We start from the raw sequence: 26,990 nt of genomic DNA, 5'->3' as shown, positions 1-26,990 counted from the left end.
TGACTATGCATTAATCCTTAGGCTATTAAAATAATACCAAACTAAACCATGTCTATCCTTTGGTATGGTTTTTTTTTTTTTAAACAAAGTTTTATGATAGGCTCATTAAATATTCTTGACTTCACATCCAACTTGTGTAAAGCAATCTTTTTTTTTTTTTTTTTTTGCAAAAGTACTTGAGAGCATCATCAGTGTCCCTGGGGCGTCTCTTCTTCAGCGTTAAAGTCCTTCTCTTGTGGTGCTCTGTGTATTATCGTGGTCCGCTTTCCTCTCCAGTTAGAACCTCTCCTGACTCTTGTAAACGCCTTCTCTTCTGATGTGGGCTGTTCTCCACACAGCCTCATCGTCTTCGTGAGCTCCTAGGTCTTTGCAACACGTTAGCCTGTGCCTTGCACTTGGTCAGCATGATGGTGTTGGTAGATCCCAACAGTTCCCGAGAGACAAATGAGTCAATGACAAAGTGGTGACAAGCAGGGAGAACTGTTTGGAGAGAACTACATTTCTAATGGCTAAATCCGTTTAGTATTATTGCTACTCCTTTTGCTTCTTTTTGAGATTTCTGGACAATCCAGATGCTAATACCTAAGATATGAGATGCAGTTATTGGAACGGGATCTTAAATTCTCAAATTTTTGATAGAACTGGGGCATGTCTTAATTACTATTTATTGGTTGAATTTAAAGCTATCCTTCACTGGCTTTAACAGTGAAACTTGAAGTGAGTCATATAGAACTGAATGAGGCACAGTGTCAATTTGCTTCTTAATTTCAAAGCTGAGTACGCAAGCTGGGGAAAGCGAGCCTGTGGGTAGTGTGTCCAGAGGATTGTGGGTATCTGCTCCACTCAAGAGCCTCCTGGCCTGCACGTCTCTTTTTCTTCTTGGTGTGCACTTTAGGAATGAAGATGCATCTGATTACATTTCTGTAGCCTTGCTTCCCTGTGCTAAAAATTCACAGAACTAAGTTTTAGCAAGGTCGTGGCATATTTGCTCTGTAGCATATAATTTTAAAATTTTTTGGTCTCCTGCAGCAGAATAATTTAAGTAATCCTCCAACACCCCCTGCCTCTCTTCCTCCTACACCACCTCCTATGGCTTGTCAGAAGATGGCAAATGGTTTTGCAACAACTGAAGAGCTTGCTGGAAAAGCTGGCGTGTTGGTGAGCCACGAAGGTAGGAGGCCAAGCCCATGCGTGCTGATGCACGCGGCGAGATGGCAGTCAGGTTGTGGGGTTCTTCCCGCCCATCAGTTCGGCTGAACGTACTTGGGGGTTTGTGTTTTTACTTTTCCAGTTACCAAAAACCTAGGATCTAAAGGGTTTCAGCTGCCCTTCAGACCACAAGACGACTTGCTGGCCAGAGCGATTGCTCAAGGCCCTAAGACGGTGGACGTCCCCGCCTCGCTCCCAACTCCGCCTCATAACAATCAGGAGGAATTAAGGTAGGCGTTCCTTGTTCTCAAATACTTTTTAGTTACTTCATTTATTAAAAAACGTTATTTGTGTTTGTATATAGCATAATGTGGAGAAGGAAATGGCAACCCACTCCAGTGTTCTTGCCTGGAGAATCCCAGGGACGGGGGAGCCTGGTAGGCTGCCGTCTATGGGGTCGCACGGAGTCGGACACAACTGAAGCAACTTAGCAGCAGCAGCAGCAGCATAGCATAATGTCTATAGGAAAGGCATGTAAAAACACTTAAAAGGTAAAATTTGGTGAGTAATCTTCCTCAGAATTTAACCGTTATAAAACATTCTTACAATTAAATAGAATTTGTGCATTTTTAGAAATCTCCTGATACAGGAAATTCAGCAAATAATCAAATAGACAAGAAAGCAGTGGGCCATGCACAGTATTCCATGAACAATATTTCAAAGGTCATTGTCCAAGGTGAAGTTCCTTTGCTTTATTAATGAGAAAGCTGTGGGCCGACTGGGAGGCCTTGTCCAGAGTTGGGATCCAGGTCTCTTCCTCCTGCACTTCACTGCTGGGTTTGTGCAAGTTGTGAGTCAGGACCCGTGTGGCGGGCGGCTTCCTAGGTATGCGTATTTAGTGCCCACCCTGGGTTGTTGAGGGACCCTCTCCCGTCTGAAACGCTGCTTCTCCCCACATCCTTCAGCACAAAGGTGTCTGCTCGGGGACGGGTGAGACCCCAGGCTATCGGGCTTCCCTGCCACGTTTAGCCCAGGACACACTTGCCTTCCAGCCCCAGTTGCCTTGGTAACCTTTAGCTTCTGGTCTAGCCTCTTCTGTTTTTTTCACCTTAACTTTATTCATTAAGAAAAATACAGGCCTCTGAAGCCCAAGGCCTTCAGATTCTCACCCTTCCGCTACGTCAGCTGCAGCCATGGGACAGCCGTCTGCCCCGAGCCTGGCCACGTGGGGGCGCACTTGCCCCTCTGCCTGCACACGTCACTGGTCTCGCTGGTCTGGGACCCTGCAGGGCTGGGAGCCTTCTTTCTGTGCTGAGTTACAGATGGAACATCTTCCTCCTCTGGCAGGTCTTTAAACTTGGATGCTGAAGCTTTAGTCAGAAGACATGTACATTTCAGTTACTTTATAGTTCAACACATTTCTTATTTTTTCCAAGGGATTTCCTATTTGGCCTGAACTGAATCGGTGGCTTCTTGTGTTGCCATCACTGTGCACTCACAGTGAGGTCACAGGCGTGACAGGCGGGGCCACTGCGGGAAGCCCCCGCGGTGGATGTGCCCATATGTCACACGTGTTTCCCCCCCCTCAGGATGCAGGAGCACGGGGCAGAGCGGGACAGCCCCGACAGCTTTGTCCCCTCGTCCTCCCCTGAGAGCGTGGTCGGGATGGAAGTGAGCAGGTACCCGGACCTGTCGCTAGTCAAAGAGGAGCCCCCGGAGCCTGTGCCGTCCCCCATCATCCCCATCCTTCCCAGCAACGCCGGCAGAGGTAGGGGCACCCGGCATGGGGCAGGGCTGGCTACTGCTTGAATCTAGAAAAGGCTTAACACACAGCTTGTCCTTGCTGTTTTTTTAAGGCTTGGAATCCAGAAGGAATGATATCAAAACTGAGCCAGGCACTTTATTTTTCACGTCACCTTTTGGCTCGTCCCCAAATGGTCCCAGGTCGGGTCTGATATCTGTGGCGATCACCCTGCACCCTACAGCTGCTGAGGTAAGGGTGCACTGGCTGCTTGACACTGTAGAAGAGCACCAGGCGAGGGCCAGCCGAGCCTCCCTTCACACGCCTGCTGCTCCGAGCGCAACAAACCAATCTCAGCCGAAGCCGAGACAGAAAGGGCGGAGTGGAGTCAGAGCTCCCGTTGTTTTACTAGAGAATGTATAGACAGAGCACTCCTTAGAGAGAGAGAGGGGGTTTCTGTGTATGCGGAGCACTCCTTAGAATGTGTGTGTATGTATGCGGAGCACTCCTTAGTGTATGCGTGTACGCGTAGCATTCCTTAGAGTGTGTGTGTGTGTGTATGCGCGGAGTACTCCTTAGAGAGTGTATGTGTGTATGCGGAGCACTCCTTAGTGTATGCGTGTACGCGGAGCAGTCCTTAGAGTGTGCGTGTACGCGGAGCACTCCTTAGAGTGTGTGTGTGTGTGTATGCGCGGAGTACTCCTTAGAGAGTGTATGCGTGTATGCGGAGCACTCCTTAGAGTGTGTGTGTGTGCAGAGCACTCCTTAAGAGTGTGTATGTCTGTATACAGAGCACTCCTTAGAGAGTGTATGTGTGTACGCGGAGCACTCCTTAGAGTGTGTGTGTGTGTGCGGAGCACTCCTTAGAGTGTGTATGTCTGTATACAGAGCACTCCTTAGAGAGTATGTGTGTACGTGGAGCACTCCTTAGAGAGTGTGTATGTGGGTATGCGGAGCACTCCTTAGAATGTGTATGTGTGTATGCAGAGTAATCCTTAGGGTATGCGTGTACGCAGAGCACTCCTTAGAATGTGTGCGTGTACGCGGAGCACTCCTTAGAGTGTGTGTGTGTATGTACACGGAGCAGTCCTTAGAGAGTGTCTCTGTGTGTACGTGGAGCACTCCTTAGTGTATGCGTGTATGTGGAGCACTCCTTAGAGTGTGTATGTGTGTACGCGGAGCACTCTTTAGAGAGCAACCTTTTGATGACTGTTTTCGCACAGACAGTTAAGCAGTGAGGAACTTTATCATCAGCTGTGAACGTGTTCCAGTTCCCGTATCAGACATTAGTACATTGCTGAGGACTCTGTTAATTCTTGAAGGCGTGTTGTTGGCAGCCAGGCTCGTAGTCGCTGACGGGGTGTTTCGGTTGTCCACAGAACATAGTGGCTTGTTCTCGTAGATTAGGGCAGACTTCCGCCAGAGCTGCAAGAGTCCACTTGAAGGAAGCTTCTGACCAGCTGCAGAAACCATGGCAAGGCTTATTATTAGCTCATTGCTCGTGCTAAACGTCTAAAACAGTCTAGCGCTCTGATGGACACTTAGCGTTGGTCGGAGCCCCTGTGCGAGGGCCTCTGTTTATGAGAGCCTTGTTTGGACTCGGAGACTCTCGGGTCTAGTAAGAATGGCCGGATTGCTTGCAGTGCGTGCGCTTGCCCGGCGTGCGTGTTCCCCGGTGTCTGTTCCTCTGGGCGGTAACGCAGCGTTTGCCTTTGTTCTAGAACATTAGCAGTGTTGTGGCTGCATTTTCCGACCTCCTCCATGTTCGGATTCCTAACAGCTACGAGGTTAGTAATGCTCCAGATGTTCCATCCGTGGGTTTGGTCAGTAGCCACAGAGTAAACCCAGGTTTGGAGTATCGACAGCGTGTATTTCTTCGTGGGCCTCCACCAGGATCTGCGCGCCCTCCCAGGCTAGCCAGCTCTTTGCACCTGAAGCAGCCTAGCACGCCGCTCCCTCCGGCAGGCAACGGTGAGCTGGTTTACGTGTCACTAACTCGAAACGCTTTTGACGCCAAAGTCACGCGCCTCCTCTACAGTCTCACTTCGGTCTCAGCGATTAACAGGTCACACGCCGGCCCCGGTCCTTGGTGGATTAACCCCCGTGTGTTCTGTCTTCTGTGGTGACCTGACCTGCGGTGCCTGGGGATGCATTAGAGCCTGCATCAGCGGGGCACTGACTGTGCACCCCCAGACCTGTTCACCCCCCTGCCCACTTCACCTGCGTCCAGGGGGCAGATAGGCTGTCCCACCTGTGTCCTTTCCCTTCTCTTCCACGCCGTCTCCAGGCCCTTCTCTGCCGCAGGCACTATTCCCGCTGCCAAGAGGGGTGGCCCTTGCCTCAGCCGTGCGAGGCCCCCCTCCCTGGCCTTGCCTTGTGTCCCTCGGCTCTTCACTCACCGGGCTCCTGCGTCTCGTTCATGCTCACCTGCTGCCTGAGCCCAGCCGCGCTCGGGCCTCACTGGGAGAGGCTGAGTCCTCAGCTCCGGCCACTCAGTCACTCCGGTCCGCCCTGCTTCTCCCCGTGAACCTCCACGCCACACGAGTGTTGTGCTCTGTGGGGACCTCGGGCCTTCTAATCCAGGTCCTGACCTAGTTTTTATCTTGGCCCCGGAATCTCTCTGTCTCTCTGACTTTCCTGTTGCACTCACATGAGACTCTGGTGCGTGAGCCTCTTCACCTTCCGTGAGACATTTCGTGTCATCGTCACCTTCAAGCAGAAGCACTCTCCCTCCCGACTCACTTCACACGTAGACTGGAGATGACACGCGTGTGTCTAGGGTTCACACGTAGACTGGAGATGACACACGTGTGTCTAGGGTTCACACGTAGACTGGAGATGACACGTGTGTGTCTAGGGTTCACACGTAGACTGGAGATGGCACTTGTGTGTCCGGGGTTCACATGTAGACTGGAGATGACACGTGTCCGGGGTTCACACGTAGACCAGAGATGACACGCGTGTCCCAGGTTCCTTCTGCGCTTCTCCCAGCTCCGTGTCCAGCCGTGTGAGGAGAGCTTCCTTTCCTTGTCCCCCAGTGTCCTGCACAGAACAGATGCCCCGCAACCACTGCCTAGGAGACGGCTCCCAGGGAACAACGGGAGCAGCGTGCTGCGCGCCGTGCCCGGCAGATGGGCACAGTGCCGCTGTGCAGCCGGCTGCTGCTAGGTGCTTGTCACTGACACGAGCGCTCTGCCCCCAGGTCTCTCTGGATACAAGGATGCCGGTCTCGGTATCTCAGAGAGCGCGGCGCTCAGGCCCCAGTGGTGCTGTCACTGCAAGGTGGTCATTCTGGGCAGCGGCGTGAGGAAGTCGGTCAGAGATCTGGCCTTCGTGAGCAAGGTACTCGGGTGTTCCCTCCCTGACCTGCTGTGTCCTGGGCGCTGCCCCTCTCCCGTGTCCAGAGGAGCCCGTTGATGGGCCCGTGGGTGCCTTTTCCTAGAAGTGGCGTTGGCACATGTCTGATGTGTTTGCAGCTGCAACAGCCTGTTCTGTAGGATCCTAGCAGAGGCACTTACTTTTAAATAGAGTGAAATATGGAGAGTTTGTTAATGTGTTTTCTCTGTGGCTAAATTATTCTATGTTAAATATTGGCTTGTAGTTACTTTTTTGCTACATTTAAGAACAGCAGCAGACACTGCTCTGTGTGGATCCCCTCTCTGTTGAGTTTTGACTTGTTGAGCTGCCACACCCTTCTCTTTGCTTTTCAGGGTTCCCGAGACGGCCCCAGCAGAGTGGAGAGGGACATTGTCTTCTGTAGTAACAACTGCTTTATTCTCTATTCATCAACTGCACAAGCAAAAAACTCAGAAAGCAAGGTGAGATGCAGACTGTCTCAGTCCGAATCTAACTTTTTAACAAGCAGTAGTGCCCGGTGTAATAAAATTCAAGCTAAGTGCCAAATAAATTTAGACTGCAAAATATACGAGCCTCGAAGAGAGAAGTTGTTTTTTTCACCAGATAGTTGCTTATGTCAGTGTACAGCGCTGCCTGCTGCTGGATTTTTGGTGAGGCTTGTCTTTTTTCAGAATGTGGCTGGATGGGGAGAACTTGCGGGTTTGCTGTTGATTCATTTAGGATACTTTATATCTAAACAGAAACTAACCGGGCTTTTGTCTCAGCTCAGCCCCTTCAGTGGGAGCCAGGCAGCCTCTGAGAAAAAGTTAATACAACTTATTGATAGGGATATCTTCCCCATCTTTCACATATATGCCCATTTATTAAGCCTAGGATTAACAAACAGGAATTTCAGAGGGTGGGACAAGCTTATAGAAGATTTAAGTTCTCATTTGGTTTCACAAAGAACACTTTTTCATTGTGTAAATTACATTCACTCCTGTGGCAACACTGAGTTTTCGGGCTTTATGATGATTTGAAACAGGAGGATCCATGAAAGTTTAAGCGCAGAACGTTCTCCAGAGTTAAGTCTTTGTAGAGAAACCCTCCCCCCACCCCGGTCAGTACCTGACAGGTGCACGCGGTGTGGTGGACGCCCCGCGTCGACATCTGCTGTGCACGCTTCCTCACCACTCGCCTACAGACCCACACACGCTGGTAGAACTACTGCCTGGTTTCTTGTTTTAGGCAGAATTGCTTTTGGAGCTTTGGGATGACTCTTTTGAGTGTGTTTCTTGATTGCACAGGAATCCGTTCCTTCGTTGCCGCAGTCACCTGTAAAAGAGCTGCCTTCCAAAGCGTCGCATCAGTACAGTAACAACATCTCCACGCTAGACGTGCACTGCCTCCCACAGCTCCAGGAGAGAGCCTCGCCCCCGGCATCCCCTCCCATCTCTTTCCCTCCTGCTTTTGAAGCAGCCAAAGTGGAGGCAAAGCCTGATGAGCTTAAGGTCACAGTCAAGTTAAAGCCTCGGCTGAGAACTGTCCACGGTGGGTTTGAAGACTGTAGGCCGATCCCTAAGAAGTGGAGAGGGATGAAGTGGAAGAAGTGGAGCATCCACATCGTGGTCCCCAAGGGGGCCTTCAAGCCCCCCTGCGAGGAGGAGATAGATGAGTTTCTGAAGAAGCTGGGCACCTCCCTGAAACCCGACCCTGTGCCCAAAGACTACCGCAAGTGCTGCTTCTGCCACGAAGAGGGCGACGGGCTGACGGACGGGCCGGCGAGGCTGCTCAACCTCGACCTGGACCTGTGGGTCCACCTGAACTGTGCACTGTGGTCCACGGAGGTCTACGAGACCCAGGCTGGCGCCCTGATCAACGTGGAGCTGGCCCTGCGGAGGGGCCTGCAGATGAAGTGTGTCTTCTGCCACAAGACGGGGGCCACCGGCGGCTGTCACCGGTTCCGCTGCACCAACATTTATCACTTCACTTGCGCCATTAAAGCACAATGCATGTTTTTTAAAGATAAAACTATGCTTTGTCCCATGCACAAACCAAAGGGCCTCCACGAGCAGGAGCTGAGCTACTTCGCCGTCTTCAGGAGGGTGTACGTGCAGCGCGACGAGGTGCGGCAGATCGCCAGCATCGTGCAGCGCGGTGAGCGCGAGCACACCTTCCGCGTGGGCAGCCTCGTCTTCCACGCCATCGGCCAGCTGCTCCCGCAGCAGATGCCGGCCTTCCACTCGCCCACGGCACTCTTCCCCGTGGGCTACGAGGCCAGCCGGCTGTACTGGAGCACGCGCTACGCCAACCGCCGCTGCCGCTACCTCTGCTCCATCGAGGAGCAGGACGGCCGCCCTGTGTTCCTCATCAGGGTCGTGGAGCAGGGCCACGAGGACCTCGTCCTGAGCGACTCCTCGCCCAAAGGTCAGGCGCGTCCCTGCAGCCTGAGGCCAGTGGAGGGTTCGCCTCGCTGCCCCCGGGTCTCCTCACGGTTGTCTCCTGGCAGCAGGGTGGCTCTCCACTGACACGCGGGTCCTGGCTGCCTCGTGTGCCCCCTTGTCTTTGCCACACTGTTTCCAGACGCTTGCTAGACTCCTCTACGTCAGGACATGAGTATAAATTCCAGCAGTTTATAAAACAGATAGAATGGCTTCTAGGTAAAGGTTGCCTGTCACCTTAGGGACCCTCTTAACATCACCTAGAAGGAGGGAAAAAATAAAGCATATTGTACAGATTGTCTTATCTCACGAGCATCAGATACTAAATTTAGAGCCAGAAATGAGACGCTTAGTTTTGGCCTCTAGGTTAGTTATGCCTAGATTGTTGTTTTTATTGATGTAGAAAGTGGTGCAGAACTGCTTTTTTTAAATAAGTTTAGTAGGGTTTTTTTTGAAAAAAAGAAAATGCTCTAAAGATAATTCCAATGAAATATCAATTTCAGATTCTGATTTAACTGGGAGGAAAGGATCTATCTGCAGGTGTTACTTAAGTGGATTAATCCTTTGAAAATCTGATACGCTGCGTGGCCAGCATGAATTTCAGTTATGTTAGACTTTACTTTCCAGCTTTGTTTAATTCTCTGACCGTAGCATATTCTTTCCCCCAAAACTTTATAAAAAGTCTTTAATAAAAAACTACTGCCATCCGATAAGCAGGTGATAACCTGCCCATGGGCTTTACTTGGATCCGGTAAGTCTTTGTGAGCAGTGGGTCTTCATTTTGCTTTTGTTTTTATATGGCTTCCTTTTTTCTCTTTACCTAAGAGCAAGTTTGGTATTAGAAAATGTTTTTTTGTCCATATGTAGGTGTTTGGGACAAAATTTTGGAGCCCGTGGCCTGTGTAAGGAAAAAATCTGAAATGCTGCAGCTTTTCCCAGCCTATCTGAAAGGGGAGGACCTGTTCGGCCTGACTGTCTCTGCAGTGGCACGGATCGCCGAGTCAGTGAGTGCGGGGCCGCCCTCCTGTCCCGCCACACACATCCCCTAACACCGGGCGGGGTGGTCACTGTCCCCACACTTCCAGGGAGTGGCTTGGCGGGTGATGAGCTCCTGCCTGAGAGGAAACAGGCCTTCGTGAGTCTCCTGTGTCCGTGTTGACATGCTGAGGCAGGTCACAGGGCTCAGGGTCTCCGGGGCCGGGTGTCAGCCATGCAGTGGGGTGAGGCCCCCGCTCCTGTGGGGCGGCAGGTTGGTGCCCAGCATTCACATCCACTCTCCTGCCAAGGCCCAGGTTGGTCACTAGCACGTGGCTGGATTTCCTGAGCCCTGAGTTCCCTGACGCCTGCATGTCAGACACATGCGATAGTTTTACACGCAGTGCGTGTGGAAAGCTGTGCACTTTGTAAGGCATTGTTTTCAAGAAAGTTGCTGATGGGCTTACTGTGGAGGAGAGAGGCCCCCCGGAAGCCAGCATGTGCTTCGGTCGCACCCTACCCGAGTGCTGTGCCTCTGTCACGCCTCTCACGGACAGGGTCCACAGGAGATAGACTGTAGAGAAGGCCTGTAACGCAGGCGATCTTGCGAGCTGCCCTCGGGTCACCCCAACTCCCAGGACCCGACCGCAGTGAGCTCGCCACGCAGTCAGGCTCTGAGGGCAGCGGCTTCTGTCCGCAGAGAGCCCCGTGTTGCCGGCGTTCTGAAAACGTCGACACGTTGTCGTCACAGAGTTGAGTTTGGGGCGTGCTCTGGCGGGTCTGTCTTGCCTGCAGTCTCGATCACATGAGTTACCTGTCTGTCTCTGCTTCTCTCCAGCTCCCTGGGGTTGAGGCATGTGAAAACTACACCTTCCGGTATGGCCGGAACCCCCTCATGGAGCTTCCGCTGGCCGTCAACCCCACAGGTTGTGCCCGGTCCGAACCTAAAATGAGTGCCCATGTCAAGAGGTTTGTGTTAAGGTATTTTGTTTTGACTTCACATAGTACAGCCCGGGGTTTCTAGGCCTCCTCCTGGTTTCTGTGCTTGATTCGTCTGCTGCTTACACACCCCGCTGTCCCTGGCTGTGTCTGCGGCTCACCGCAGACTCGCCGCGCGGCCCCCTAGGCGGCTCCCGTGTGTGTGCCTGTCAGCGCCAGCTTGACCCGCCCGGGCCCACTCAGAGGCGTCTTCAGTCTCCCTTGTGTTCTCCCTGTCGGCGTCCGCCGTCCGCAGGCCTCACACCCTGAACAGCACCAGCACCTCCAAGTCCTTCCAGAGCACCGTCACCGGGGAGCTGAGCGCGCCCTACAGCAAGCAGTTCGTCCACTCCAAGTCGTCGCAGTACCGGAAGATGAAGACCGAGTGGAAGTCCAACGTGTACCTGGCCCGGTCCCGGATTCAGGTGAGCAGGGGCTGGGTGTCCGGGACAGCGAGAGGCGGGCAGGGCTCTCTCCGGGAGAAGGTGGGCGTCCGGCGTGTGAGACAGAAGGCTGCAGCCTGCGGGGAGAGACGCCCTGTAGGGAAGTGGCGTTTGAGGCCCGGGCGCTGGCCGCTGCATCTGCAGTCTCGGGACGCAGACGCTGTTCTTCCCCAAATGGGAGCTGGCCTCTGAACACGTCTTCATATTGTGCTGAGACCCGACGGGATGCACGGGAGACGTGGCAAACTCACTAGGGCTAAAGGCACTTGTGAAAGATACAAATGAAAATGTTTTCAAAAGGTGCCCAATTTTGGAAGCCTTCTTTTCATGAAATCATCTTGTGTTTTCTGATGGGTAGGTTGTGGAACAGGTAAATCATTAGTAAACAGATAAAAAATTAGTCTCGAGGCTAACAGGCATTCAGGTTTACCCAGGTCACACTTCCTGAGGCGGGTCTGAGAACCCAGGTCACACTTCCTGAGGCAGGTCTCAGGATCCACGTCATACTTGCTGAGGTGGATTCCCGGACCCAGGTCACGCTGGCCGAGGCAGGTCCTGAGGTGAGTCCCGGGACCCAGGTCACACTCGCCAAGGCCATGTCACACTTGCCAAGGCGGGTCCAAGGACCCAGGTCACACTCAATGAGGCGGGTCTCAGGACCCATGTCACGCTCACCGAGGTGGGTCCTGGGACCCAGGCTCTCCCCCAGGCTCCTTGTGTTGCTGAGTGAGGTCACCAGTCCTCGTTCTGTGTGTTGGCCTCAGTGTACACACCCACAGCATCGTCAGGGCCTGTTGCCTTTTCCTCTCTGAGGTTTGCTCCGATCCACCCCGGCTCTGCTGCCCTGTTCTGACCACCCGTCTCACCTGTGGGCACCGTGCAGGCCTGCCCGCCCCTCCTGTGCGGTCCCAGTCACAAGCCACACTGGTCCCTCAGGTAGAAGGTGGCCTTCACATGCTGTTCATCCATGTTCTTCATGTGGAAATTTTTAGGATCTTCCCCTGACTCACTATTTCAGTGTTTTAGCAAAGTGGGCCCGTTGCTTTCCCCAGTGGTGAATCCTTTCAGCCTAAAGCAGTGTGGCCATGAGTCTAAGAAATGTTTCTGTGCTGATTCTTCTGCAAAGTCCTGCCTCTGTTTGTCTGTACACAAATACTGGGTCCCTGAGATCGGGGTCTCATGGTGTGGCCCCAGCCCCCCAGCAGTTTGCCCGGGTTGCAGGTTTGTGGTCCCTGGCCTTACCGAGCCTGGCCCCCCAGGTGGGCCCGTGATGGTCCTCGTGCCGCAGGAGAAGACTCCGTCTCAGCTCTGCCCTCTGCATGGCCTTGTTTCGGGGTTCCTCGCCTTACCCTGAGATGCTTTTGCGTGGCGTCTGCACCTTCTTCTCTTTGTCTTTTCCTCTGCCGCTTTACGTGTTGCAGACGCGTGCTCTCTCGCGTCTCTGAAGGAGCGTGTGTCGGCTCCTAGGGCCATCAGTGCTCAACTTCCGCTCCCGGCCACGCCAGTGTCCTCTGCTCAGTGGCTTCTCCGCTTAAGATGTTTCCAAATGGCTTGTTCATGCCTGCCTTCCTGCTTCTCGGTGTTGGTTTCATTCCCGGTCGTGTGAAGGCTTTTTAACCACCCATGTTCAGTCCGTCATCTCTTTTGAGGGCCCTTGGTGTCTGCTCGCCTTTTCCTTCCTTCCTCTGTCGCCTCCCTTCCGTCCACGTCCCGGGTCCTCGTGCTAACAGCCTGTAAAGACCCTGTTTTTCCCTGTCTGCTGTTTTGGCAGCACATACATGTCTGTGTGTGTGGGAAGGCAGGGTCATGTTACCTACACATTCCTGTGTCTTCCTTTTCTCGCTAGTATTCAGGCACCTCTAGCTCCAATTCATTCTTCAGTGGCTCTGTCGCTTTCTGTGAAACGGATGAGCTGTGATTGGTTAAACCATTGCACTACTGCCGAGCGTTTCTTTTGTTTGCAGTTCTTTCCCGAAACAGCATTGCCGTCAGGACTTGTACAGATACCCATGTAACTTCTGTGGAGTGTGTGCTCCCAAATGAGATTTCTGCATAGAAATACATGTACTTTTCATTTTCGTAGACATCGCCTGTTTTCTACACAGGCTATAACTGTGTGCTCTTCTCCAGCAGAGTGTGAGCCTTTTTCTTGTTTCCCACTTGAAGTGTTAGGACCTTTTATACTCTTGCCGCCTGTTAAGCACAGACTGATGCTGTCGCCTCGGCTGCAGCCTTTCGGGTTTTCCATTTGTGTTTCTTGCTGAACTGCGTTGCATATCCACATCCTTTGTCCATTTTTCAATTTATAAAAACTTCTACTATTTGGCAGAAGATGTGTTTTAGAGGAAAATACCTCAGTAAGTGTGGAATGTTTTTTACTATAGGCGTATTAATTTTTATACAGTCAAACAGATATAATTTTCTATAGCTTCTATTCTTGGTTAAGACTGTAGATTGCATATGTAGTTTCTTAGATTCTTTTTCTTTCAGTGATTTTATTTTTTGTGGTTTAAGACAATTTTTTTTTCTTCTGTTGAATAACCAGTTGTGGGGACACCATTTAATATTATATAACCCATCCATATTAAACTGAATTTCAATACCACCAAGCTACTTCACAAAGTGTTCGCGTGTGCCTGGCTGTTTGGATTCTCGGTTCATTTCCAGTGACTTCTGGTCTCTTTCACTGAGCTGTACTCATCTCCATGCAGATTCTTTTTATATATCCTGCTTTGTCACATCGAAGTCACATCTGGAATTGAACACACAAACCGCATGAGTATGTCTTTTCAGAAGTTAACTCTCACCCCAGAGTCTCCCAACAACAGCCCCCACACCTACCATCTATTCCCAGATGATACTTGACAAGGACTGTGTCCGGTGGTGGGGATCTTCTGGTCAGTTTAGTTGAGAATGCAGAAACTCACATTGTAATAGGCCCTTAGTTAGCCCTGGTCCTGCTTCATAATTTTTTCATGTCCTTTTAGAAATCATGGTGGGATAAAATAAACAGCAGAAGCCATTAGCCTGTTTAGCTGGTGGGATCTGGGTGTGATATCACGTGCAGGAGAAGATGTGTGAAAGTCACTCAGTCGTGTCCGACTCTGCGACCGCGTGGACTAGACATATACAGTCCATGGAATTCCCCAGGCCAGAATACTGGAGTGAGCAGCCTTTCCTTTCTCCAGCGGATCTTCCCAAGCCGGGGATCAAACCCAGGTCTCCCACATTGCAGGAGGATTCTTTACCAGCTGAGCCACCAGGGAAGCCCACCAGAAAAGATGGCCAGATAGAAACACTTTGTAAAAATGCCCTCAGGGTTTAGTGTAAAAAAAGACAAACAAGGGAGTGATACCATGACTTTTAGGTGGAAAAATTAAAGATCAAGTCCAGTGTTAAGGGTCCAGATGAGAGCGAGGTCAGGTGAGTTCAGGTGGGGTCTTCCGGGGAGTCTGCTGTGACTGAGGGCAGGACCTTTGCCTGAAGGAGCACGCAGGCCTGTTGTCCACGGAAGCCAGTGGCTCTGAGGCGTGCGTGCGCGTTTCCGCAGGGGCTGGGCCTGTACGCTGCCCGGGACATCGAGAAGCACACCATGGTCATCGAGTACATCGGGACCATCATTCGGAACGAGGTCGCCAACAGGAAGGAGAAGCTCTACGAGTCGCAGGTGAGCCCGCGCCCTCCTGCGCCTGGGGCGCCTAGGGCCAGGGCTGGCTGTGACCCTAGAAACCACACCTGGATAGTCGTGTGTTTTCCCCGTGTTTTCCGTCGGCGTTACCGTCTGCGAGGCTGTCACAGGATCAGTGAGCCTGGCTTAACAGGCGACGCGAACGGGCGTCGGTTTCTTTTTCAGAACCGAGGCGTGTACATGTTCCGCATGGACAGTGACCACGTGATCGATGCCACGCTCACGGGAGGGCCTGCCAGGTGAGGCGGGGGCCAGGGTGGGGGGCCCTTCAGTGACGGCAGGAGTTTTTACTTAACGTTCTTCCCGTGCGTTTGGGAATTCTCTGGCGGTCCGGGGTTAGGACCTTCACTGCCGGGGCCGGGCTCCCTGGCCGGCCGGGGCGCTGGGTCCTGCAGCCGCGCCGCTGTCTGTGTCTGTGGGTGCGCGTGCTATGAGTGGGCAGGTGAGAAGGGCCCGCCCGGCTGTTGGACGGTGAGCCATCTCTGGACTGCTGCCCGCAGGTACATCAACCACTCGTGTGCGCCCAACTGCGTGGCGGAGGTGGTGACCTTCGAGCGCGGCCACAAGATCATCATCAGCTCCAGCCGGAGAATCCAGAAAGGAGAAGAGGTAAGCTCCGCCCCTGCCCGCCCGAGGCGCCCGCCCACGCTCCCCACCCTCGCGCGCTGGCGCGGGGCCCTCCCTTGATAAACGACGCTTGCGCGGAGCTGACGGCGCTCAGGTCACGGCACTGGCGCCTCTGTGGCCCCGGGGTGACCCCGGTGCTCGTACGCCCTCCGGACCAGTACCCGCTCCCAGGTTCTCTGCGAGCAGGTTTCTGGAGCCTGGCTCCTGCCTTAGTCGTCCCTTTCCTCCGCCCCGCGTGTCACCCGTGAGGATTGCCATCAGCCTCCGTCATCGCCTTGATGTTCCCCGACTTGGTCACAGACGTGATGAGCACGTGTCGGGGCTGAATCGGGGGCCCTGGGAAGCGGCTGCCCGGCAGGGCGGGTTCTGTGGAGGCCTCCCCTCTTTACGGGGGTGAGGAACCCGAGGGTCTAAACTCGGTTGGAGCCTCCAGCCCTTCCCTGAAACGACGCTTGTACTTTGCGGTCATCTTACTAGAACGTGCTTTTTTAAATCGAGCTGACCCAAGGCTCGTCTTGCATCTCTCACTAACTGGATGTGAAAGGACCCATTTGAGGCCCCGAGCCTGGTGCCCCCAGGCGGGCGGCGTGGCCTGGGGACAGCGGAGGCCCCCCACTCCTGGCCGTGCCCCCCACCCTGCTGGAGTTGTCGGGGGCCCCCTTGACGCCCCCCAGGCCTCTGCTTCATTGTGCAAGGGAGCCGCCCTGAGTCCTCAGGGAAGAGCTGTAGGTGGTGGGAGTGCCACGAGGAGGGGGAGCCCCCCAGGACCGCGGGGCGCCCCGAGGGGCGGGAGGGCTGCTTCGTGTGGGGTGCCGGCCGCGGCCTGTCCGTCCTCGGCTCGGGGTCCGGGGGAGGCCGTCCCGCAGGCATGCAGCCGCTCTGACCACAGGGCTTCTCACGCGGGGACACGCAGGCCCGGGGAAGTCCCCGGTGACCGCGCTGCCGTCGGGCGGGAAGCGGGGGAGGCCCGGGCGGCTGAGGACGGGAGCGGCCTCTCACTGTGTGTCTTTGCGGGCAGCTGTGCTATGACTATAAGTTTGACTTTGAGGACGACCAGCACAAGATCCCCTGTCACTGCGGAGCCGTGAATTGCCGCAAGTGGATGAACTGACGCGACCCCGCGCCTCGGAGGGCGGCTCGTCCCTGGGAGCAGCGAGTCCACGCACCGTTGGAATTTCGCAGACAGAAGAGAGGTTTTTGTTTCTGTTTTATGACTTTTTTGAAACCTAGCTCCTGGGAGTCCTGATTTCCTCGGTCCTTGAGTTAAGTTAGGAGCACCAGGAGGAAGCCGACCGAGGCCCCCTGACCCGAGCTGCCGAGGTCGAAGATTTGCAGAATGGTCCAGCACTTTTTTGTTTCCTTTCTTTCTTTCTTTCTTTCTGTGGGCGGGTTTTGTTTCCTCTTGTTTCTTTAGTCTCACTAAGGAGAAACTTTTACTGGGGCAAAGAGCCGACGGCTGCCCTGCCCCAGGGCGGGGCCTTCCTATGAATGTAAGACTGAGATCACCAGCGAGAGGGAGATGTCCAAAGTGCTGGCCACGGCCTTATCTGAGGAAGGGGCAGGCCCTCTGACTTAGGAGTTTTTAAAAACTAAAGTAGACACCACTGAACAAGGAATGTACTGAGATGACTTCCTTAGGAATAGAGCTAAGGGACAATAACTTGCACTAAATACATTTAAATACTTGATTCCATGAGTCAGTTTATGTAGTTTTTGATTTCTGTAAAATAAGAGAAACTTTTTGTATTTATTATTGAATAAGTGAATGAAGCTATTTTTAAATAAAAGTTAGAAGAAAGCCAAGCTGCTGCTGTTACCTGCAAAACTAACAAACCCTGTTACTTTGTACAAACATGTAAATATTTTGAGAAAAAAATACAGTATAAAAATAGTTATTGACCAAATGCTACCAGGCTCTGCAGCAGCTCGGGTGCTTATAAAATGTTCATAGGGATGTTACAATATAATTTTGTTATTAAATATGCCATTATAATTATGTAATAACCAAAATTTCCACCTAGAGTGTTTGGGGCTTTTTGGAAACTACAATCTATTAGTACTTGTTTTATACACCTTACTTCTGATAGAACGGAGTGTATGCTATGACTACAACTTTTATAGCTGTTTTGGTAACTTAAACTAATTTTTTCACATTATATTGTTGCATCCCTACTTCTTCAGTCAGGTTTTTTGTGCTTTTACAATTTGTGATAACTGTGAATAACTGCTTAAAAACAACCCCAAATGGAAGCTGAATTTTTCTTCAGCAAAAGTAGTTTTGATTAGAACTTTGTTTCAAGCCACACACAAAACAAAAATCATGTAAGCATACTAGGATCATGTAGCAGGAACTCAAATTTAACTCTCTAGCTTATTTAACACAAAAATTTGAAAAAAAAAAAAAAAAAAGGAGAGATGTGACTGCTTGCAACTGCAGGACCCCGGCAGTAGGGTTTCGGAAGATGTAATTTTAAGATGTGTTCGTATGAACTGTTTGTTTACATTTCTTTAATTAAAACACACACACACACAGTTTTGTGTTTGCTTGTAGAAACTTAATCAGCATTTTGAACCAGGTTAGCTTTTTATTTTGTACTTAAAATTCTGGTACTGACACTTCACAGGCTGAGTGTAAAATGAAGTTTTTGTGTGCACAATTCAAGTGGACTGTAAGCTGTTGGTATATCCAGTGACGCAGTTCTGAACTTGTAATGTATATGGCATGATGTATTTTTATCTTACAGAATAAATCAATTGTATATATTTTTCTCTTGATAAATAGCTGTATGAAATTTGTTTCTTGAATATTTTTCTTCTCTTGTACAATATCCTGACATCCCACCAGTATTTGTCCTCCGGGTTTTTGTTTTGTTTTCTGTTCTGTATAATAGTATCTAATGTTGGCAAAAATTGAATTTTTTGAAGTATACAGAGTGTTATGGGTTTTGGAATTTGTGGACACAGATTTAGAAGATCACCATTTACAAATAAAATATTTTACATCTATTTAAGCTGCCTGAGTCTCTGTTAGCGTTCCGGTCTCAACTCAGAAACCGATGAGCGTTTGAACTAAACCAACAGGCTGGTCTGCCCTTTCTGAGTGAGTGGCCTGTGGATGTAGTCAACTTGCTTCTCTCTCTTTTTAGATGTAAGTTCATAACTCAGGCCAAACAGATTCTTTCTGTGGTTGGGTAAAGAAGGGTAACTGGTTTCTTTTTAGGATGTTTTCAAGGCCAAAGTGAAAAATCTTCCTGGTGTTTCATTCCCTTGTTTAAAGTCTGTTTTTATTGTTAAATTCAGTCCTCTGATTTATTTTTGGAAGCAGCTCTTCCAGACTTGCTGTGTGTAGAGACTTTATTTCTCCTATTGCGTGTATTTCAGATTTAACTCAAAGGAGTTGCTAAGAATTAAACTGCCTAGAATCCCACTCAATTTATACACCAGCTTGTGCTTCGTGAACAGCCGAAAACAGCTTCTGCACCGCGCGCTGTTACAGCAGGTCTCCAGGCATCCGTCATCTGACTGGTCGGCGTTTGCTGCTCGTCGGAAGCCGCCCGCGTCTGCGAAGCTGTCCGTCGGGACGGGCCTGGACGAGCCGGCGTCCGGCAGGGCTGGGAGGCCCTTCTTGGGCAGCCATTTCTCCTCGGATCCCACCCCGCCTCTCACCACCCAGCAGGCAAGGAGGGAGACCTGGCGTCGCCGCCCGGCCGGCAAGCAGGGCGGTTCCGGCCGCCAGCGCCTCTGACCTGCGTGAACCTGGCCGCTTTCTCTGGGCCCCTCTGGTGACTGTGTCTTTCCAGGTCTAGAAATCCTCATTGGGTTTCAGAATTCATGCGTTAATGCTGCATTGGGTTATGTTGCGCTATTTTAAAAACTTTGTTTATTCTGGTGGCAGTTTACTGATGCACGTCGGTTCATTTTGAAGCTCGTTCTGGAAGCGTCCTGAGAAGGAATCTGACCTGAGAGGGCACACGGGTGCCCTGGGTGTTGGGTGAGGGGCCTGCCTTGGCCTGTTGAGGTCACAGCTTCCCACAAGTTAGTCTCTCCTTGGAATGTGTTCTAGGCTCATTCTCGGGGGGTCACACTTAGCCGTGGACAGATGGACAGAGCCAGACTCGGAGACTCGTCTGCACGTTTCTGGACCCTCTTTCTCGGTGGCTCCTTCCTGCCCCACATTCCGTTCTGCAAATTCCAGTCCGTATGCCCCCCAGCTCGCTCTCCCACTACAAGAGCACACTATGCTTCCAGTCGATCCCTGTTCCCGATTAGGGATCTACCCAGAGGCTTCCTCCTGTTTCCTGTCCCATGTGTGGGTAACACACAGGCCTCTCAGCTGTTGGCTTGTCCGGAGTTGACCTTGTCACCTAGGTACGTCATGGCCATTGCCTGCTCTGAACGGATGTGGGGGTCTGCTGGGCGGAACCCCAAAGCTGCACCACGGTACCTTCTCTGTTTCCTCAGAACCCGTCACATCAGTCTTGCTGTTTGTTTTAACCATTTTAATGGTATCTGACTGGTTTTAACCTGTATTCTGTATTTCCCTGATAACCGTCTGTGACATTTAACCTTTTTCATACGCGGAACCATTTTATGCATCGTTCCTTAAGAGTCTGTGAGTATTCTGTCCATTTTGAAAATCGGTTTAAATTTTTATCTTTAGCAGCACTGGGTCTGTGTGGCCGTGTGTCGGCTGCTCTCTGGTTGCCATCGTCCACTCACAGTGGGCGGGCTTCCCACCGTGGTCACCTCTCCAGTTGCGGAGCTCGGTCTCATAACTGCTGCACACGCTCAGCTGCTCCGGGGTGCGTGGGATCCTCCCGGCCCAGGGCTTGAACCTGTGTCCCCTGCATTGGCAGGCAGAGGCGTCTCAAGCACTGACCCACCAAGGACATCCCTTAAATTAATTGAGTTTTAAGCACTTCATACAATCCGGGTACAAGTCTGTGGTGTATAGACTTCTTCCTCAATGCTGTCTTCATCAGAAGATTTTAATTTTAATAAAGTCATTCATTGATCTTTGATGACTGCTTTGAAATGAGTAAAGAAATCTTTGCCTCTCCTATATGAAGAGGTATTTGTCATTTTTCTCTAAAAGCTTTATAGTTTTATTTAGATCTATGACCACGTTGAAATAAATTTTGTGTATAAGATAGGAGTCAAGGTTCATTTTTATCTGTAGGAACAGAAAATTACTTCTAGCACCATTTTTATAAAGATCCTTCACTATCTCTGGAGTTTGCTCAAACTCATGTCCATTTATTTAGGTTTTCTTTAATTTCTCTTAGCAATGTTTTGTATTTCTCACTGTACAAATCTTTATTTTCATATTTTTGATGCTATTGTAAATTAGTTACAATCCCAATTTTTATTTTGAACTGTCGCTATAATGTGCTCAGTTGCTTCAGTTGAGTCTCTCTTCGACCCCATGGACTGTAGTCCGCCAGGCTCCTCTGTCCGTGGGATTCTCCAGGGACGAGTACTGGGGTGGGTTGCCATTTCCTCCTCCAGGGGATCTTCCCAGCAGAGGGATCGAACCCAGGTCTGCCTTCACCTCCTGCACTGCGGGTGGATTCTTCACCACCTGAGCCACCTGGGGAGCTGTATCAAGGCACAATGCACTGTTTTCACATGTTTGTGTTTCTTGGCTGCACAGCTTGCGGACGTAGTTCTCTGACTGGGAGTTGAACTTGGGCCCTTGGCAGCGAGAGTCCCAACCACCGGACCCCCAGGGAGTTCCCACAATTCATTTCTGTGTTGACGTTTTGTCTTGTGGTCCTGATAAACTCCTTTGGGTGCCTGTGCTGCAACTGATGCACCCACCCCGACACATCATTCTCGCCCACGTGCATAGCTGACGTGACACTTCACGCTTGCTTTTACTTTGTGGGTTCTGACTGCTGTGTGACGTGTGTCCACCTGCGTGAAAGGCTCCTCCACAGCAGTAGCTGCCCTGCCTGAAGAGTCCTGTGCCCTGCCCATATCTTTCTCCCCGCATCCTGCCCCTGGCAACGAGCGATGTATTACTGTCTCCATGGTTCTCCCTTTTCCAGAATGTCCTGGAGGTGGAATCATACAGTATGTAGGCTTTGCAGGTGGCTTCTTTCACTAAGTAACATACATTAAAGATTCCTCCAGTTTTTTTGTGATTGGATGGCTTATTTCTTCTTAGCGCTAAATACTCCATTGTCTAGATGGAGTGGTTTACCCGTTCGCCTACAGAAGGACATCATAGTTGCTTCCAGATTTTGGCGATTACAAATGAATCTGCTGTAAACATCTCGTGTGCAGGCTTTTGATCGTATGATGCGTTTAGCTCTGCAAGAAACTGCCAAACTGTTTTCCCAAGTGGCTATACCCTTTTGCATTCCCACCAGCAGTGAAGGAGAGTTCCCACTGCTTATCTGTTTTTAACATCTGCAGAATCTCTAGTGATGCTGCCACTCAGTATTGATGTTGGTAATTTCTTAATAGACAATTTATCAATAATCTTATCCAGCTTTGGTTTCATTAACTTTGTGTTTTCTCTTTCATGTCTGTCTAGTATGTCTTCCTTGCTTTTCTAACTTTTTCTACTTTAAGGTGGAAGCTTGTCATTAATTTTAAACCTTTATCCTTTTCTAATACAACTCAGTTCTATAAACTTCCCATGTAGTGAGTGAGCTACATCCTGTAGTCTTTGATGTGTTTTCATTTTCAGGCAGCTGAAAATAGCCTTTTGGTTTCTTTGGGGACCCACAGAGTATTGGGAAATAAGTTCTTGGTTGATCTTCCAGGTATCCACCCATCTATCTGGCTAATTTCTGTTGTTACTGATTGCTACTATAATTTGCACGAGTTGAATTTATATAAATTTACTGATTTCTTTAACGTGCTGGAATGTGATCTCTGTGGGTAAATATTCCATGTGCACTTGAGTAGGATGCGTGTTCTCTGTCAAGCTGGTTAATAGTGTTGTGCATTTTAGGTTTTCTTTGTCCTCCTGTTCCATCCACTTGTTTGGTGACACAGTTGAAGTTGTGTTGTTAGGTTTATAGATGCTTGAGATTATAAAAGGGGTATTATCTCCAGGGGTATTCTTTGCTCTGAAATCTCCTTTGTCTAATATTAACTTAGCTACTCTGGCTATCTCCCAGTGGGTGTCAACATCCATATATCTCCCATCCTTTAACACTTGCATCATCATCTTTACAGTGAGTTTCTTACAGGCAGCGTATAGTTGAATCTTATATTTTTATCCTTCTAACTGGGCACACTGACCCATTTACATAGCTAGTGCCAGCCTGTTGGTGGGAGAGCAAGGTCCTCAGGTTTGCTTCCAGGGCCCAGGGGTCCCAGAACTGGTATCAGATTGCTAGTGGCTGGTCCACAGGCTGCGGGGCTGTGGTTTTCTCTTGGCCAGTGGATGAGGCGCGTCCTGAAGCTCGAGCGGGTCTGCTGCCTGTGTGCTGGTGTGTGGGGCCAAGCCCTGGGGGTCTGAAGGCACCTTGTCTTAGGTGAGGGGGTGCCCGGTTAGATGTCTGGTCAGAGATGTGCCTGCAGGTTGCTGGGCCAGCGGGAGAATTCCAAACGTGTTCACCAGCACACCCAGGATAGAACAAGCTCCCGGAAATGGATGCACCAGGGTCTGTCCCCAGGATGCCTCCTGCCTCTTTCTTTGGGAACTCTGCAAGAGCAGTAGGTAGGTCTGTCTGCCCCAGGCTCCTTTGCAATTAACTGCTTCTGCCCTGGGTCCCGGAGTGTGTGCAACGGTGTGAGCGTCCTCTCGGGTGCAGTCTCTACTTCCCACGGCTCTCTGTGACTCCTGGAAGTAAACTGGACTTGTCTTCCTGGTGCAAGACCCCAGGGCTGGGGCGCAGCGTGGGGTTAGGACCCCGCATTGTAATCACTCTCCTGTCTGTGGGTCACACGCCTGGGGGATGGGACTGGACTAGGCGGCGACTCCGTCCTACCTGTGTTGTTGTGTGGACGGAGAGGGTCTTTTCTCATGATAGGTTCTGGTCTTTTTCATCAATGGTTTTCCTGCAAATAGTTGTGATTTTGGTGTGCCCATGAGAGGAGGCAAGCTTAGGGTCTTTCTGCTTCGCCATCCTGACCACTCACTCTCCTCTTAGCTGCTCCAAGATGTCATAGGGGCTGGGCTTGGTTTTCAAGACTTTGGTGAGGCCACACAGGCACAATCCGGGCTCAGGAGGACCCGTTTATATCTAATCCAATTATATTTAATGTGATTATTGATTCTGACCTTTGAAGTAATTGTTCAGTGTGTGTGTATACACGTATTATCCTGTAACACGTTTCAAATTTGGTGCTTCAACATAAAAATTCCCCCTGAGATGCACTTTTAGTGAAAAAACTTTTATATTTGGGTATGTATGGTATATACAGATGATTCCTAAATTCATACCTCTGAGATATATCTTCTGAAATCCTGATCTATTTTAACAACTCTACCTGGGTGTTTCACAGGCAACTTGGAGGCTGAAGGTATGTGAATCTGAATACTTACAACTCACATGGTTCAAGCTAAGAAACAAACACCCCTGAGGTTACTTAGGGCTGGGACCTACCTCAGTTACTGGTCCATCAGCCAAACCTCAGTGAGCTTCTTACCACGTATCACACACACAGAGCAAAGGCTCCAGTATGAGACGAAAAAAGGAGCAGACAAAGAATCCCAGGGTGAATACTCAAAAGGATCCTTTAATGTAAATGTGGACAGTACCATATTCATTAAAATAATTTATAATATTAACTGCCTCTTAAATATAATCTTATAAATGAATGCCTTCTGAAGTTAAAAGTAATGTAGATTCAGTATATTTAAAATTATTCACAACATGGTAGTACAAATTTAAAAATTAACCATCACCTATGAAATCTAAGAAGGGAAATCACGACAAGTTCCTGATCAAATAAATCTGAGCAGACACATCAATCTCCTGGGCTTTATCCTTCTACACAAACCTGACTCTCGAGTTAACACTGCATTCTGGTTTCCTACCATAAGGAGGAAATTCCTTAACAGCAGTCCAGAAATGACTTCAGCCTCTTGGGGAAGCATACTTCTTCAGCTTCGTGGTGAGAATAAGCACGACAGTCACTGTTCCGTCCACCTTAAGATTCCAAATGCCACTGCTGTGAGGGGGAGCCATCACAGATCGCCATGGCAACAGAGCCTTTGCGACTCAGCGGATCGACTGCTCGCAGGCACTGGCCCACTGATACCTGGTACAGCCTGTTATTCCTCTGAAAATAAAGCGGAGAAAAACCACCACCAATTACTTGTGTTAAAAAAACTTACTGCCAGAATATGGTAAAGAGGAAGCAAAAATCTCGACGGGATGTGGAACAGAAGATGACTTGTGGGCTGCTGCACACTCAGAACCACCATCTGCAAGCTAGACCATGACCCCTCACGCCTCCCGTCACCATCAGGCAAGTTCCTCACCCCAAAGGTCCACTGCTGGGATCCTCCAGACCCGTGGCACTTCATGAGCCGTGGGGGGTCAGAGGAGCGAGTTTCTGACATATCCAGACAAAGGAGATTATTTAAGACTAACTCATGTTCTTCATTATAAATCCAAACCTAAGGAAGAAAAAAAAAATGTTAAAACCTCAAATTTTCCTTTAGGTTCTGAAATTCAGATTGCACGACCCTTCGCACATTTCGTGTGGGAGTGGACTGACTGAAGATCCCAGCGTTCTACACCGCTTCAACTCTCGGTCTTCGTAAGGACTGCGGGAGCCCAGCGCGGCTGCTGGGTTGCCCTGTGTACACGAAGACTCAGGGCTTTTATTACGAGGTCCACATTCCTCATCACATCGGCCTAGAATGTTATACTCGAATCCCGGGGCCCGGTTTCACTGATGATCTTTATGGTCTCAGTTTTTTAAGGCAAAACAAAGGCCTGGATGTGGCTGAAGTGGATAAGTGCAATGAGTACTTTTTCTCCAACATGCAGCATCGGTAAATCTAAAAGGAAAACATTTTCTCCTACCCTCTGAGTATCGCTGCTTTTTCACATGGGTCCAAGACGTGTGTGCTGAGTCTGTTACCGTGGGGAGAGGGCCCCCCATCACTGCTGCTACGATAGAACATCGCCTATGTTGTCTGACAAAGGAGCCACCGGCCCACGTGTGGCTGATGAGAACTGGAAATGGACGGTTAAAATGTTCAGTTTAAATTTCAACAGCCACACGTGGCTAGGGTGTTTAGTACAATTCTGTGCAGTCCCAGCATAGTATGGACAGGAGAATCACTCCACCTCCTCAAACGTCCTAACGTTTCTCTGGAATGAATTTCAGTCATCTCATCCTCACTACAATTCACTTCCCCGTCCACACTACAGACAGCTCTCGCACGCAGATGTGGCACAAAGTCTTTTTCAACCGTGTTTTCCAGTATGTTGACATCTTAGTGTGCATGGACTCTAGAAATATGCTGTTATGAAACTGCATGCTTTGAAATCTATCCAAAAGAGGTCCAGGTGTTCTTTCCATTCCTGAACAACCCCGTCCGCCACTCAGTCACCGAAAGGACACACACAGTGTGAGAATAAATTATGTGAATGACAGGAATTGACATTTTGTTGTGGTTCTCTCTGAACTACTAAAAATGAGGAAAACTCAGTTCCACAGAAAACTTGAAAGGTGTACTTCCTTTGCCATTTCTAATAAATCCATATGGCTTTCAATTTATATACTTCAAATTCATTCTGTGTAACTGAGAAGAATGCTCTAAACAAAACAAAATACTACAGGAGACAACAAATTAATGATCTCTAAAATCATTCCCAATCTAAACAACTGAAGTTCAGCAAGCAGTGTTTGAGAAAGTTCGACAGCCCCATGTAAATCAAAGAAGTTACACCATACGCAAAAATACTCAAAATGGCTAAAAGACTTAAAATGTAAGACGTGACACCATACAACTCCTAGAAGAGAACACAGGCAAAACACTCTGACGTTTTAATTGTACCAGTGTTTTCTTAGGTCAGCCTTCCAAAGTAAAAGAAAGAAAAGCAAACATAAACAAATGGGACCTACCCAAACCTACAAAGTCTACACAGCAAAGGAAACCATAAGCGAAATGAAACGACAGCCTACGTATGGGCTGGGAGAAGACACTCACAGATGATGCAGCCAATGACTTAATTTCCAAAATACAAAAATAGTTAATACGACTTAACAGCAGCAACAAACCACCCAATCAAAAAATGGGCAGAAGACTAAAGAAGACATACAGATAGCCAACAGGCACAGGAGAAGGTACTCAACACTGCTCATTATTAGAAAAAACCACAAATCAAAACTACAATGAGCTACCACCACACAATGGTCAGAAAGGCCATCATTAAAAGCGTACAAACACCGTGCTGGAGAGGGTGTGGAGAAAAGGGAATGCTCCTGTATTGCTGATGGTAAAGTAAACTGGTGCAGCAACAGAATGGAGGGTCCTCAAAAAACTAACCATAGAGTCGCAACATGCCCCAGCAGTCCCACTCCTGGGCACATATTTGGACAAAACTAATTCAAACAGAGCCGTGCACCCCTATGCTCAGAGCAGCACTGTTCACAGTAGCCAAGACATGGAGCAACCCAAATGTCCATCA

General features: G+C 49.9%; 2 protein-coding genes across 29 annotated transcripts in view; one reads left to right on the top strand and one right to left on the bottom strand.

The window, feature by feature from the left end:
- KMT2C (lysine methyltransferase 2C) overlaps positions 1-18,384 on the top strand; it is a 253,899-nt gene extending 235,515 nt beyond the window's left edge. For 15 of the 22 annotated variants that reach the window (XM_070787358.1, XM_070787348.1, XM_070787359.1 and 12 more), the window contains 15 exons: positions 1,030-1,171; positions 1,292-1,439; positions 2,739-2,917; positions 3,006-3,142; positions 4,612-4,861; positions 6,093-6,232; positions 6,601-6,708; positions 7,534-8,653; positions 9,535-9,671; positions 10,481-10,623; positions 10,877-11,045; positions 14,614-14,730; positions 14,917-14,990; positions 15,252-15,360; positions 16,397-18,384. In XM_070787358.1, the coding sequence (XP_070643459.1) occupies positions 1,030-1,171; positions 1,292-1,439; positions 2,739-2,917; positions 3,006-3,142; positions 4,612-4,861; positions 6,093-6,232; positions 6,601-6,708; positions 7,534-8,653; positions 9,535-9,671; positions 10,481-10,623; positions 10,877-11,045; positions 14,614-14,730; positions 14,917-14,990; positions 15,252-15,360; positions 16,397-16,489 (3,066 nt within the window). In that variant the 3' untranslated portion in view covers positions 16,490-18,384. Of the gene's footprint in view, positions 1-1,029; positions 1,172-1,291; positions 1,440-2,738; positions 2,918-3,005; positions 3,143-4,611; positions 4,862-6,092; positions 6,233-6,600; positions 6,709-7,533; positions 8,654-9,534; positions 9,672-10,480; positions 10,624-10,876; positions 11,046-14,613; positions 14,731-14,916; positions 14,991-15,251; positions 15,361-16,396 lie in introns of those variants that run through there. The other 7 variants (XM_070787368.1, XM_070787366.1, XM_070787350.1 and 4 more) reach the window with 5 other exon arrangements.
- A 5,674-nt stretch (positions 18,385-24,058) lies between these two features.
- The window catches only part of GALNT11 (polypeptide N-acetylgalactosaminyltransferase 11), a 52,701-nt gene continuing 49,769 nt past the window's right edge, over positions 24,059-26,990 (bottom strand). For all 7 annotated transcript variants that reach the window (XM_070787375.1, XM_070787370.1, XM_070787369.1 and 4 more), the window contains 2 exons: positions 24,827-24,964; positions 24,059-24,624 (listed from right to left, as the gene is read on the bottom strand). In XM_070787375.1, coding sequence (XP_070643476.1) covers positions 24,493-24,624; positions 24,827-24,964 — 270 coding nt within the window. In that variant the 3' untranslated portion in view covers positions 24,059-24,492. The remainder of the gene's footprint in view (positions 24,625-24,826; positions 24,965-26,990) is intronic.

The sequence above is a fragment of the Bos indicus genome, chromosome 4 (genome assembly GCF_029378745.1).
Source record: "Bos indicus isolate NIAB-ARS_2022 breed Sahiwal x Tharparkar chromosome 4, NIAB-ARS_B.indTharparkar_mat_pri_1.0, whole genome shotgun sequence".
In the NCBI taxonomy this organism is placed as follows: domain Eukaryota; kingdom Metazoa; phylum Chordata; class Mammalia; order Artiodactyla; family Bovidae; genus Bos; species Bos indicus.
The sequence above is the reverse complement of the archived record's forward strand: the minus strand, read 5'-3'. Positions and strand labels throughout refer to the sequence as shown.